We start from the raw sequence: 13899 nt of genomic DNA on the forward strand, positions 1-13899 counted from the left end.
ATGAAGTAATAGTCTTAAAATTTCTTAGTTTTAATTTCTAATATGGTAAACACAGGTAAATATAACCCACATAAACAAGAGCTCTTTGAGATCCTCAAATTTGTAAAAGAGTCCTGAGACCAAACAGTTTCAGAACTTCTGCCTCAGTTATTTGAAATAGTGCACCTTCTGTTCGCATTAAGAAAACTGTTAAGTTTCTAGCACTGTGATGACAAGGCTCTCTTGCTCCAACCAGAGTCTTCAGATATTACTAAATTCATACTAAACTAGTAACTAGCTGGGGTCTCTCACTACTTAAGTTCAGGGCTTTTCCAGTAAATACCCTTCCCACCTCTCCCAAGTACAAATCACCTATTTATGAAGCCCAAACCCCACTGTCATGAATCAACTCCACATTAGTGGGATGTTTTAGTGAAGAGTAAAACCTATTTTGTGATCAAAATAAAAGTGCAACAAACTTTCTGTTAACACGTTAAAATGGCTGGACAAATTTTCACTAAATTTGATAGGTACGCTTAGGATGGTCTGAATTGTTATACGGCATACATAAAATTCACTTTGGAGCCACCTGGAAAAGGAAGGGATTAATCCTCCAGCTGACACTGAGGACAGATTTTTTTTACCAAACTTTGGAGGGAACTGTGGGGCTGGTTGGCCATTAAATACTGGATATGGCATGTATAAAATTCTCTTTGGGGGTTGCCAGGATAGGAGGGCAGTACAAAGAGATAATATCCATCCAGAACATTTGAAACTGAGGTATGAGATCTACACTGCAAGTGACTGAAACGTGCCATATGTACTAAAATGCCGGAGATGGAGAAGACGCACAGCAGTTTCAAATATCACACCCCCTCCCCCAACTGAAGCAGCCCCACTCCAAGTCACTTCTCACGTAAGAAACTTCATGTGACATGTCTCAGGGTGAAGAGCACCAGCAGGGGTTTATTTAGTGATGGTTAATGATTCTCTCAAACAATATAGGGCAGGCCAGCTAGTTTATTCGTATTGAATCTAAACCTTAGATCTCTGGCTTAACAATAACACAGGAAACCTTTAAAGACACAATAAATCTTGCGTTAAATCAGAGCTGGTTTAAACCAGTCATAAAACTTCTAATACTCTGGGCTGGCAACTACAGCATGACAAATGTTCAGTCCAGGTACAAAACCACATTTCATTCTCCTTGGCACCCAAATCTGAAACAGATCTGAAAAATGCTGAAAAATTGTTTTTCAAAGGCTTTCACCACAGGCCCACTGCTACCGGTCAAGCAGTCATTTCTTCATCCCCCAGGAACAGTTCTAAATGAGAGGGACTGTTCTTTTGATCGGCTTGCCTTGGTGGGTACGTAAGAACTCAGAGAGTTAAATTTCAAGAATGAAGATTAACTGAGATGCCAAGAAGTTTTTACTGCAAGCACAGTGAGCAGAAGGAGATGTCTCCTCAACCAAGGCGGCCGCAATGTCTGCCGTTAACTAAGCTCTCCGACAAGCCTTCACTGGTTAAAGCACAGTAATGAGCTTCTTGCTCTCAGGTGTACATCATTTCTGCCATGTGGGACATTTTCTTGGGAATATACAAGTAATATTCCATGTAGCCTGACAGGTCCTCAATGGTCACGTCATCCACGAAGACTCGAGCTTGCTCAGAACAGGAGCGGGGGGAGCCAGACAGAGTTCTCGTGTGAAGCGACTGAGAGTAGTCCTCCAGCGTGGATCTTCGCTCTGGGGCTAAGGGAGGGACGTTCTGCAGGCCTGAGAAGGAATATACCTCCATATCATGCCACCGCTTACACTGGCACTCCTTGCCTACGCATGCACATGGCTTGCCCTGGTTTAGCCTGGAAACAGATTGGAAGTCAGAGAGATCATTGGCCTTGAGACTTGCTTGGGAGCCCTGGGGAGCATCAGAGGAGTCTTCCTCCTTACTCTCTGATGGGAGCCTTGGAACCGAAGTTCTCAAAGGCTCAATAACTGCCCCTGTGTGATGAGTATCGAGAGAAGCTGAGCATTCTCCTGCACTGAACTCTTTCGGGGTTGCAATTCCCAGCCCACTGCCGCCATCAGGGGAGTCCGCCTGGCTTCTGTGCTTGAGCTGGCTGCTCGAGGAAGCAGCTATTGTACTGCAATGTATAAACTTTGGAGGATGAAGGACAGGAGACTTAGAACGCCGACGACGCTGGGTCCTCACTGCTCCTCGTGAAGACTTCCTTGTAGACCTAAGAGGAAAAAAATGCACAAGAAGATGTTGGAATACAGAGGTCTCCTAAAGAGATTCTTTAAGATAGTTGGAAATTTGCCACCTCTCTGGTTTATGAGTCTAAATAAGTTTCCCCCAAAGAGATGTGCCTATCTATTTTCAAGCTGCCTAAGTCTCTGTGTCTCAAAAACGTCAATATCTCCTTATTACCAAGGTATAGAAACAGGAGACGTAAAGGGGAGTTTTAAATCGCACTTCTTGGACGAACATTTGGCGCAGAATACCTGTCTGCCCTGCCCAACCCTTGGCTTGGGAACCTCTGACCAGTGGGTCTGGAGAAGCACCCTGCACAGACAGCTTAGACTGATGCTGTTAAAACCTCAATGTTGTGCTCCACGCCCTGAATGCAGCACAGCAGCTTCAGTACCCTGCGGGGCTAATGCTACAAACAGCCACTCTGCCGTGATTACTCAACAGAAGAGCAGATTTAGAATTCATTTCTATCACAGCTGAAAAACAGATTTAGACTCTCTGAAGTTTTCAGATATTGGGAATTATCAGACATACTGTAACATTTTATAAAATTTTAAATAAATAAGAATTGAGGGAGTTCCCTGGTGGTGCAGTGGTTAAGAATCCACCTACCAATGCAGGGGACTCGGGTTCGATCCCTGGTCCAGGAAGATCCCACATGCCACGGGGCAACTAAGCCCGTGCACCACAGCTACTGAGCCTGCGCTCTAGAGCCCGCAGGCCACAACTACTGAAGCCTGCGTGTCTAGAGCCCGTGCTCCACAACAAGAGAAGCCACCGCAATGAGAAGCCCACGCACCACAACGAAGAGTAGGCCCCGCTGGCTGCAACTAAAGAAAGCCCGCGTGCAGCAAGGAAGTCCCAACGCAGCCAAAAATAAATAAATAGTAAGAAAAAAAAAAAAAAAAGAATTGAGCAAAGAGAAAAAAGACTCAAAATTGCCAAGCAAATTTGAAAACAGAACCAAGTAGAACTTTAAAAACTTTGTAACTGAAATTAAACTAAATAGATGGGCTAAACAGCAGAACACATACAGCTAAGAAAAGAAAATACTGGAGGATAAATCTGAATTATTTACAACAGAGGTCAGCAAACTGCAGTCTCTGAATCAAATCCGGCCCCCTACCTGTTTCTGTACAGCCCATGGACACTGCTCCCATAGGCTAGAACTGTGAGCCAGGCAGACATGCCTGAGGACCCCGCTTTGCCCCTGTTCTTCCCTCCACTCCCTGTGCCCGTCTTCCTGGCCAGCAGACATGTGCATTACACCACGGCCTGGGGCCCTCACTGGCTACCATCTACATGTTGGGGCTCTGCTGTCAACAATCGCTAGGTACTGAGAGGTAGAATCTCAGTTTGTACCAGGCTCTCTGGAGGAGAGAGGGTGTGCTGGAATCTGGGTGCCACTGAGGCAGAGAGTAAAACTGATCCTGGCAATGCTCCCTCCCCACCCATCCCACCAGGCTCATCATTTCAGCCTCAGACTGTCTCAGCAACTGAACACAAAGTGTGTCCACCAGCCAGAATGGTGAACATCAAGCAAACAGGGCAGGGCAGGGCAGGAGTTTTCTCCCTTTTTAAGTACCTACAAAATATCCCTGGATCTCACCTCTTGGCCTCCAAAGCCTAAAATATTTATTTTCTGACCCTTTACCAAAAAAGTTTGCCAACTCTTGACCTAGAAGACAGCACAGAAACTTAAGAGATTTGGAAAAATGTAAAAGTTAAGAGGTATGTAAGACAGAATAAAAAGTCTGGAGTCTCTGAAAGAAAGAATACAGTGAATGGGAACACAGGTAATTTTTTAAGAGATGATGGCTGAGAAATTTTCTGAATTGATGCAATAAGAGAATCTACAGATACAAGAAGCACACACTAAAGCAGGACAACTAACTGGAGAATACCAAAAACAATAGGAATACCTTAACAGCAGCTAGAGAACTAGGCAGATTATTTCCAAAAAAAAAATTATTTGAAAAAAGATCCTATAAGTAACACATTTTTAAACTTAATTTAATGGACATATATAAAACCTAAGAATGATTAAAGGAGAGCCATTCTTCTCAAACACACATAGAACATTTATAAGAATTGACTACAATCCAGGCTATACAGCAAGTCTCAGCAAATTCACAATGAGAAGAAAGGGTCTTCTTTAACTGGTGCATCTTGGGTTCTATATCATAACACTCTTTTCTGGATACTTAGGAAAGAAAATTCAATAGTATGTTAAGATGTTGGGATAAAAATCATCTGCAATGAGAAGCTCTTACCCATGCCAACTGTCTTTAGATGCACATGTGGTTTTAGGTTTGGTATCATCCACTGCTGTTCTGACTGATGCTCTGACACTTGTGCCTTCTCCAACAGACAGAGATGCTACGGACCTGAAGACAAGAACAAAGTTTACTGCTTAGAAAACCATGGAAGGAGGAGAACATATTGCTCTCACCAACCCAAATGCAACTTGTATTAATACCTTTATTATCTTTCTAGTTTGGGTTTCTCAAAAATTGCTCAGCTTTTAGTGTAAATTTTCCTCCGAAACCAAAGTTGGAGTATCCCTAAGAGCTCGCAGTTGCAAAATCATATGCAAAAGAATGATTCTTAAGTATAACCAGCAGTGGGATATAAATAGACTTTTAGGCTGTTTATCTGGGGCAGATCAGGCCTTATGTCCAGGGAGAATGCTAACGACAATGACCACTTACTTTATATGGGCAAACCAGAGCCATGGAAACTAAGCTTAGGAGCAAAAACTTTAGGAGACTCAATCTAACTTTAGGAGACTCAATCTAAATAAATACTTTTTCAAACAGTATACAACTTATACAAAAATATTCTAATTTTTACAACCAATAAACTTGAAATATTACTCAGAGCTAAATCTCTGCAGTTTAAAATTACATAAGTAACATGGGTTCCCAGTAAAGATGAAAAAATTTAAAAGAGAGAAAAGAATCATCTATGATCTCACAACCCAGAGATCACCAACATTAACATTTAACATCAACTTCTTTTGGAACTTTTCAATACACACATACATACACACATATACAGGGCTCCTACTATACATGCTGTAGTCTTGATAAATATCCTTTAGAAAGAGACAATCTACTAAGTAAAAAGATGTTCACTAAAATATAGTTTAAAATAAACTTAAATGTCTAATAATAGAAAATAGTGTACTATATAAATTATGGCCAATCTGTACAATGGAATATTAGGAATTTATTAAAAATTAACTGTGCAAAGAACTCTTAATGACATGGGAGAATGTTTATAACATAATATTATGTTATGCTTGTAACGTAAGAGAAAACAGCATGGATAAACACCTGTACGTATATTATGACCTCAACTGTGTAAAAAAAGTGAATGCTGTTATTACAGATGATCTAGATATTAACTGTGGTATTGGTAAATTGTGATTTTTTACTTCCTTTTTTATCCTTTTTTTTTTGTGATTTACCCATAATAAGCATGTATTATGTTATAGTCTGATGAAAAGGACTATGTTGTTTTACAATAAATATATAAAGATTTGTCCTGATAAGACAAATACCATTAGAAACCAAAACCTGTTGAACAGGATCATGCTAAATTCCTGGCAAGGCTTGGTTACTTTATGAGTCAGTACCTCACATGTTCCATTCGTAAATCAGCAACAATACAAAACAACTAGAAACGTATGATACACTATACAAGTCTTATTCTGCTTAGTCACAGTAATGACTCACCCCTTGTATTCTTATTTGGTTTTCTCAAATGCTCTGCACTGCTCCTTCTCTTTCTATAACTTAACTCAAAGTAGAGCGCATGCTACAAATATATAATATTTGACCATATATTGTACAGACATTTTGAAAAGTTTTTTTTATGTTCCAAGTAAATTTTAGGGGCATGGAACTAGCTTAATTTTATGCTCCAACTTCTTAAAACACCAGGAAAGAAGTCTGTATATCAAGAGTTATATAAATTTATACACTAAGGGATACATGTACGTGTGCATTTATACATTCCTAGCATTTTCCTGATTAAAAAATATTTATTTCTATACCAGAAATCACAAAGGAATACACTATGACTGCAATCTGGAACTATTTGTTTTTCTGCTTTGTTTCTGTTTCCCAAAATAGCTTATAAAGTACTAATCAATTCTAATGGCAAGATGACCATATTGGAAAATCACTAGGAGAAGATACTTATTTGAAGTATCATGGAAGCAAATGTAAGCACCTGTAACAGCTACTGTGCAAATCTATTAGCATAAATTCTCTCATTTGGTAGGCCAAAAATAGTACTAGCAATAAGCAGATAGCTATAACGACAACTAACAACTATTTAATTTTACATGCACCAGGTACCGAATGCATTTCTTCATGTTGTCTTCAAGGTACCATATAAAGGAATGGTTAAGAGCAGAGGTTCTGGAGATAAACTGTCTGGGTTCAAATCCTGGCTCTACCACTTCTTACCAATGTGACCTTTTGCAAGTGACTTAATTCATCTGTAGCTCCTCTGTAAACTATATAGTATACTCTGTAGTATCTATCTTCTAAGTTGGTAGTAAGGATAAGATGATGTGTACAGAGTACTTAAGCCAGTGTCTAGGGCATAGTAAATGAATAATAAATTTGAGCAATCATTATTTACTCCTTGCTGTGGAGTGTTCAGTTTCCATTCATGAAATGAAATATTCTTATATCCATTAAAACTTTGAGATTTCTTCTGGCCTGGGGCAAAGAAGAGGGATGAAAAGAGTCCTGCATAGAACATTTTGCAAAGGGTGAAATATTAACATTCAGACAGCAGCTGGTCTGCAGGTGCTCTAATTAGTTTGGCCAAAGGGTCCAAGATTATTGATCTCAGTGACAGAACCCTAATGAACAGGTTTCCACAGTGATAGGGTCAGCAATCAGAGCCCATGAAATCGCAATGTCTGCAGAGATTCCTACTGAGCCAATTCACTTTTAGTGAAAAATACTGTGATTCCCTAGAGATGTATGAGGAACTCTCTGATGGGACACTGCCTAATGTTTGATTAAAAAGAGGTGGGGGGAGGGGGAAGGGGAACCCTCCTCAAAGTTAAGAAGAAGAACCCCCAGCCTTGGAGTACAAATGAGCACCTACTTTTCAAAATTTAACAGAAGAGTTTCTTTTATAAGTAAAACAATGCTGTACAGAATTTGGTAAAATGTCACACTATTAACATTGACACCTTCTACAAATAAAAAGAAATTTTAGAAGAGAAAGAGCTCCCCTGAGGAAATGTCTATTTAAATCTAGTAAACAATTCCCCAATAATATATTCCATATTTAATTACCCTGATGCATCCACTCTTAATTTCTTGAAAGCAGTTTGTAGACTCTCCTCCTCTCCATCCTTGGCTTCAGATTTCATTGTGAAAGTTTTACACTACTATCGATGTTCCCGTTAATACTAAAAAGAAAATAAAATGAACAAAGTGAAAACAGGTGAGTTCAAACATATACTTTTGTTAAAATCTATATTTCTGATACTACCATTGCTTGTTAGGGGGAGAAAAAGCAAATTTCTACTTCTAAAAGGAAGTTTCAATGACTAGGAAACTGTAGGTTTTATTTCTTAAGAGAAGACACATGAAATAATACAGAAAAAGTATATTTATTATGATGGAATTTAAACTGTCCAAATACTTGATGCCAATATCCTATTACACAGTTTTGGAAACTACGTCACCTAAAATCTGTGTTTAAGTATACTTTTTAACAGGAGGTGAAATCTCTCCAGTTGTAGAAGTCTAGAAACCTACAGACAAAATGACCTCTACATCAGAAATATAAGGGAAAAGCTCAACATATAGAACTCTGAGCTTTAAAACACTACTGAGGGGACTTCCCTGGTGGCGCAGTGGTTAAGAATCCGCCTGCCAATGCAGGGGACATGGGTTCGAGCCCTGCCCCCGGAAGATCCCACATGCCGCGGAGCAACTGAGCCCATGTGCCACAACTACTGAGCCTGCATGACACAACTGCTGAAGCCCACATGCCTAGAGTGCCTGTGCTCCACAACAAGAGAAGCCACTGCAATGAGAAACCCAACGAAGAGTAGCCCCTGCTCACTGCAACTAGAGAAAGCCTGCGCGCAGCTACGAAGACCCAACGCAGCCAAAAATAAATAAATAAATTTACTTAAAAAAAAAAACACTACTGAGTGTTTGTCTCATCCAGCTCTAAACATTTCAGGTAAGAATAACTTTGTGACACATGATAGCATTTCTCTAAAGCAATCCTGACCCAGATATCAATGTTTATACTCATATTAATATTCATACCCACGTATCAAGATGTTACCATTACTAAGGCAGGATTGCAAACAAGTTTCAATGATACTGCTTACTCCACACTCAACCTTTGTTTTCTTTAGCTTCAAATATTTTCTTACAAGAATAGATGAACTATACTTGCAACTCAAAAACAAACTTAAAACAAAATTAGCTAAAAAAAGAGGTAGAAAGTAAAGGAAAAAACTGAAATTATTCTATATATGTGCCTTTAAATGATCTCCACTTAATCAACTAGCTTGATTAACCAAAGTTCTCCATTTCTTCTACCCTGATTTTTATATTTAAACCAAAAAAAAAAAAAAAAGATGGGAGAGAGACCAACCAAAGCAACAAGAGATACAATAGAGAAGTTAATAAATTCTTTGACTCTAGTCTCCCATTTTTTTTTACTCGGGGTAAAAAATTTCTTAATACCACATCCTGAACAAAGCATAAATCAATCTCTATAAACATATCACAGGGAATCAGAAAGAAAAAAAGTAAAACAAAAAATATAAGATGGGGAATTTTTGAAGCGAAGAATTCACTTTACCTTCTCTATTTCCAGAGTGCCCTTAGGCACCCTCAGAGGGAGCAGTGCCTCTGTGGATCCTTGGATCCTCTCTGATTCTATATCTGCTCATTTCTCAGGGGTGGGTTTGATGTTATTGTGAGACCTCTAATATTCTACAGGTCACAGTGTCATAACATGTTTGATATAATGTAACCATGTAGTACCAGTGGCAAAATTAAGAAGCAAGTGATCAAGACTATTTGTTTCATTTATTAATGTGTAGAAGGTATTTTAGGCAGATCTCTGGGGAGCACTGACAACAGTGTCAAAAGAATTCAGCTAGCTTTCACCTCAACTTCTTAAGACAAAAAATTTAAATACACTCCCCATATGTATTTTGCTGGTTTACTTAACCAGTACATCAATTTGAGGAAACATTATCAGTTCCACATTTCACTGGTTCTTAATTCTTCAGGATTCAGAGGAGGACCCTCTCCCAGATACACAATAATGTCCTATATACTTGGGGAGAGGGGTGAGCAAAGATCACATATTCTATTATTTTTGAAGCTCCACAGCATCTAAAAAGGTGCTTCTGTAGTCTATAAACAAATTCTTCCTGCTGAAGAATACGGGGATACAAGGGAGATACAAGCGAGAACCTGACACCAGGACTGTGAACCCTATTCCTGTAAGGACTGGAATCTCATTCCTGCCGTAACACTGTGCTAAGATGCTCTGCACCCAAACATGGAACTTTTAATTACACAGTGTTAACTTAACATTACTGCAGGTGACCTCTAGATGTTAATACAAACTCAGCTAATATTCTTGTTGACACACTAAAAGATCCATCAGTTAAAAACCAAAACAGACCAAAATAAAACTGGCTACAGAGTAAAACTTTAGGAATGAAGTTCCAACTAAACTAGTCTCAGACTTCCAGCATTTTGATTACTCACCTTTTCCTTCAGTTATATTAACCCAGGGCAAAGGTGAATCTTAGGCATGACCGCAAGAGCTAAATCAGAGCATGTCTGTAATTACAAAAAGGCTTATTATGCTCCTCCCTCTTCCCAGCTTCCCATTCACTCAACTCAAGAGCTGTACAACTAACTCCGGGAAACATGTACATGATTTGCCCTTCTTCATTAATATTAAATTTGTGGGAGGCATTCTTGCAGTTTTTATTGCTCTAACTTCTTGAAATTGAACAATCCCCCCAAAGATCAAACTTCTACTTTGTTTTAAGTCAAATCACATGGGGCCTCGGATTTTCCCTAACCTTTCAGAAAACACAAAATTCTTTTAAGTTCCTCCAACAAAAGGGCAAATTCCGGATTTTCTCTGACTTTCAACGAAGAGTATGTCTCACAATCTTATTTACATCTTGCAGTTTTAACCAATACCTCTTTGAACCTCAAGCCTAGGTCCAAATTTCCAGGACCCTGAAAAGAGCTGAGAACGATCAATAAAGGATCTGCGCGCAAGAGTGTCATCACAATGTTAAAGATTTAGAAAATTTCCCTGCCCACCAGGAAGTGTGGAATCCGGGGAAGAAAATCGCGTCCAGCAACTCTGCAAGACGCAAACAAGACTAAGTTGCAACAATCTGCCCCCGAGACAAAACACGTTCACGCTTCTCTCTACTCACTCAAACCCCTACACTCTAGGTGCAAGAGCACTATGTTAATTCTTTTTACCCAGAAACTGGATCGGTCGTGCTTAAACATGGGGAAAAAGGTCGGGACCTGGGGGGTTCGGAGAAAGGGGAGCTGTCCAGGGCCCTAGCTGTGCCCGCCCGGGGTCTCCCGCTGGAAAGCTGCTCCTTGAGGATACTCCCCGGGCCAGAATGAGAGACTTGGGTCAGGCCAATAGGCAAGGGATGCAGGAGGAGGCGGGGGCAGAGCCGAAGAGGCACACAACGAGACTGGGGCTCAGAAACTAGCGGGAAAGGGCGGGAAAGGGCAAAGGGCGGCCGAGAAAGGCGAAAAGAGGAAGCTACGGACGAGAGGGAGAGGGCGGAGGCGAGGGACGGGGCGGGAGCAGCGGAGGCGGGAAGGGGCGAGAGAGCGGAGCTCGGGCAGGGCCAGGCCGCAGCAGCGGAGGGGGCGCGGAGAAGCGCAGGCCCTGCCCGGCCCAGGCAGCTAGCGCCGGGGGAACAACGCGACGCGAAGCTGGACGGCCCAGAGGAAGCCGCCCGTGGCCAGACCGGGCCTGGAGGCCGAGACGCGGTGCCGCAGCGTCTCCCCGTCACGTCTGGGCACGCACCTCCTGGCGCCAGGGGCGCTCCGGTGAGCCAGTCTGGTCACTTCAGATCGTCTCTCCCCGATCGCGGCGCCTGACTGACCCGGATCTAAATCCGCGGATGGGGCGACCCGCGCCTCCGGAGTCGCACTGCGCCTGCGTCACTCAGACACGCTCCCCGCCCCCTGTTCGTGCTCCTCCCACCCCAGTGACTAGGCAACGCGGCAGGCGGTGGCTGCGCAGGCGCGGGGCGATGGCCGCGCCTCTCAAACGCCTGACGCCCGCCCCTCGCGAAGCACGTGCTCCTGACGTCATTTCCTGTTTTTCTCTTCATTAGTCCCGCCCTCCGCAAAGGATTCGCTTTGGAACGGGTTTTGGGGTGTGCCTGCTTCCTCCTCTCGGTCAGGTGAGTGAGTGGGCGTTGTTCTTCGTTGTCGAGCTGCCTCCGCTTCCCCGCGTCTCCTTGTGCTTGGTGCTCCACCTGGAGTCAGCGAGGCTGCGGAATTCTGCTGGGTGAGGCCGGAGTGGGGGGATTTTCACAGCGACGGAGCCCGTCTGAGCGCTTGGCCCAAGCCTCCTCGATGCTCGAATCTGGACGGCCTGCGACATCTCCAGGGCTCCGACACCAGCCCTGGACTCCCGGGGATCTTCCAGGGCTGCAGAGAAGCAACGAAGTATTGGACACGGTCAGGACCGTGAACGTGACGCCGGAATTGGAACTGAAATGCCTTCGCTTTAATACGCCTGTTGTTTGACTTGAGGCAACTACGTTTCCCTCTCTGGGCCTCATTTTCTCCCTTCCGTTAAGTGAGGACCTTGGACTGTTTCAGCGAATCTCGTTTTTTTCAGGCATGGACTCCTTTGAGAATCTGGTGAGAACTGTAGAACACCTCGACAGAGAAGCGCACATGCATACTAAATTTTGCAAAAAGTTTTGGACAGTCCACCTAAGTAGGTTATTTTTAGGGATCTTTTCCATTTGTATGACTCTGACGGTTGCTCAGACGGCAGGCAGAGAAGGGGTGGGCTGAGCAACAAGCTGCCACTCCCTCCAACACCGAGACTGGTTCTGCTGCGCTAGCTGTGCCCCTCCTCACTCACCACGCCCCAGCTCCACGTCTGCACTTCTCAGAGCTTTATAGGAAAAGATGGCTTTCCTCAGTAGAATGGGCTAGAGTTGGTTACGGCCCAACCTTCGTGTGAGGTTGTCACCTGAACCAAAACTTGACCCTCCCACTCCCCAATACCTTAGCTGTAATCACCTAACTAGATAGGCTGCTGAGAATAGCTTAGTATATTCAACTTAACTACAGCCAGATCTTGGAATGCTTGGCCCATGCCTGGGAATGGAATCTGCAGGTCATTGGATAAGGTTGTTAAAGCATGTCGCCGGTAAAACATTTTAAATCCTTCTTGTTCATAGGAGAGGCTCAGTAACTGACAAGGGATGAAAAAAACCTATTGGGACTTACCCGGTGGCGCAGTGGTTAAGAATCCGCCTGCCAATGCAGGGGACAGGGGTTGGAGCCCTGGTCCGGGAAGCTCCCACATGCGGCGGAGCAACTAAACCCATGCACCACAACTACTGAGCCTGTGCTCTAGAGCCCGCGAGCCACAACCACTGAAGCCCGCGGTGCCTAGAGCCTGTGTCCGCAGCAAGAGAAGCCACTGCAACGTAGAGTAGCCCCTGCTTGCCGCTAGAGAAAGCCTGCGTGCAGCAATGAAGACGCAACACAGCCAAAAGTAAATAAAATAAATAAATTTATTTTTTTAAAAAAAGAAAGAAAAAGTCCTGTTAATTGTGAAGTTCCAGCATCAAACCTAATGATGCTAATAATGACTACCCTGTACTATGCAGCAGCCATGCACATGTTCACACATTTAATATTCCTGTGTTTTTACACATTTTACAGATGAGGATGACTGGGACTCAGATATTAGGTATCTTGTTCTAGCTCCCGTTCTATGTCACACAGTGCTAGGAAGTGACTGAGTCAGGATTTAAACAGTCTCAAAAGCCTGGTCACCCACTGCTGCCCATCTCTCAACATCTCTTATAAAAGAATAAGCAACAGGAAAGTATTGGGATTTCCCTGGTGGTCTGGTGGTTAGGATTTGGTACCTTCACTGCCGTGGCTGGGGTTCAATCCTAGGTCGGGGAACTGAGATCCCACAAGCTGTGTGGTGTGCCAAAAAAAAGGGAAAATGTGCATTTTTTCCATCGGAAAATGTCAAGGGAATTTCATCAAGACCAAATACATGTTTTTAAGCTGTCATTTGAAAGTATTCCTTCGGGTAAAACCACACATCCTTGAGGGCAAGGACTGCATCTAGATCAGTTGAATTCCCAAAGCCTAACACAGTTCCTGGTTAGTTAGTTCCTAGGTACGTACAGTTTTGGTGAATTCTTCATTTTACCTTATTTCCACCCATACAGCGTTAAAATCCTAAAAACTGAAACGTCTTCAAATGCTTTGTTTTAGGTAAGCATGTCTCCATCATAAAGTTGGGTGCTTTCTGAGGATGTGGCTCATTGATCGGGGAGTATTTGGAAGGCGAGAACCTCTCGGGAATAAAGTCTGTTAACTCACACTA

At 42.7% G+C, this 13899-nt stretch overlaps 1 protein-coding gene and 1 long non-coding RNA gene across 2 annotated transcripts; one reads left to right on the plus strand and one right to left on the minus strand.

Annotated features, from left to right (window-relative positions):
• Positions 1–919: 919 nt before the first annotated feature.
• Positions 920–11485, minus strand: OSER1 (oxidative stress responsive serine rich 1). The gene is made up of 4 exons (XM_067708206.1): positions 11329–11485; positions 7563–7678; positions 4509–4622; positions 920–2221 (listed from the first exon to the last, which is right to left on the minus strand). Exons 2-4 carry the CDS (start codon positions 7637–7639, stop codon positions 1534–1536), a joined length of 879 nt encoding a protein of 292 aa, XP_067564307.1. The 5' UTR covers positions 7640–7678; positions 11329–11485; the 3' UTR covers positions 920–1533.
• Positions 11486–11624: 139 nt separating this feature from the next.
• Positions 11625–13899, plus strand: LOC137207867 (uncharacterized). Its single transcript, XR_010935339.1, has 2 exons — positions 11625–12176; positions 12728–13899. It is a non-coding gene; the product is annotated as an uncharacterized lncRNA (long non-coding RNA).

The sequence above is a fragment of the Pseudorca crassidens genome, chromosome 15, assembly GCF_039906515.1.
Source record: "Pseudorca crassidens isolate mPseCra1 chromosome 15, mPseCra1.hap1, whole genome shotgun sequence".
Classification (NCBI taxonomy): Eukaryota; Metazoa; Chordata; class Mammalia; order Artiodactyla; family Delphinidae; genus Pseudorca; species Pseudorca crassidens.

Bases quoted from the DNA above. Each gene is read 5' to 3' on its own strand.
- OSER1 (XM_067708206.1), bottom strand. From the start codon at position 7,639: ATGAAATCTGAAGCCAAGGATGGAGAGGAGGAGAGTCTACAAACTGCT. The intron at 4,623-7,562 runs GTAATTAAATAT...TCTTGTCTTCAG, and splicing joins TTAAGAGTGGATGCATCAGG to GTCCGTAGCATCTCTGTCTG. The intron at 2,222-4,508 runs GTAAGAGCTTCT...TTTTCCTCTTAG, and splicing joins TCTAAAGACAGTTGGCATGG to GTCTACAAGGAAGTCTTCAC.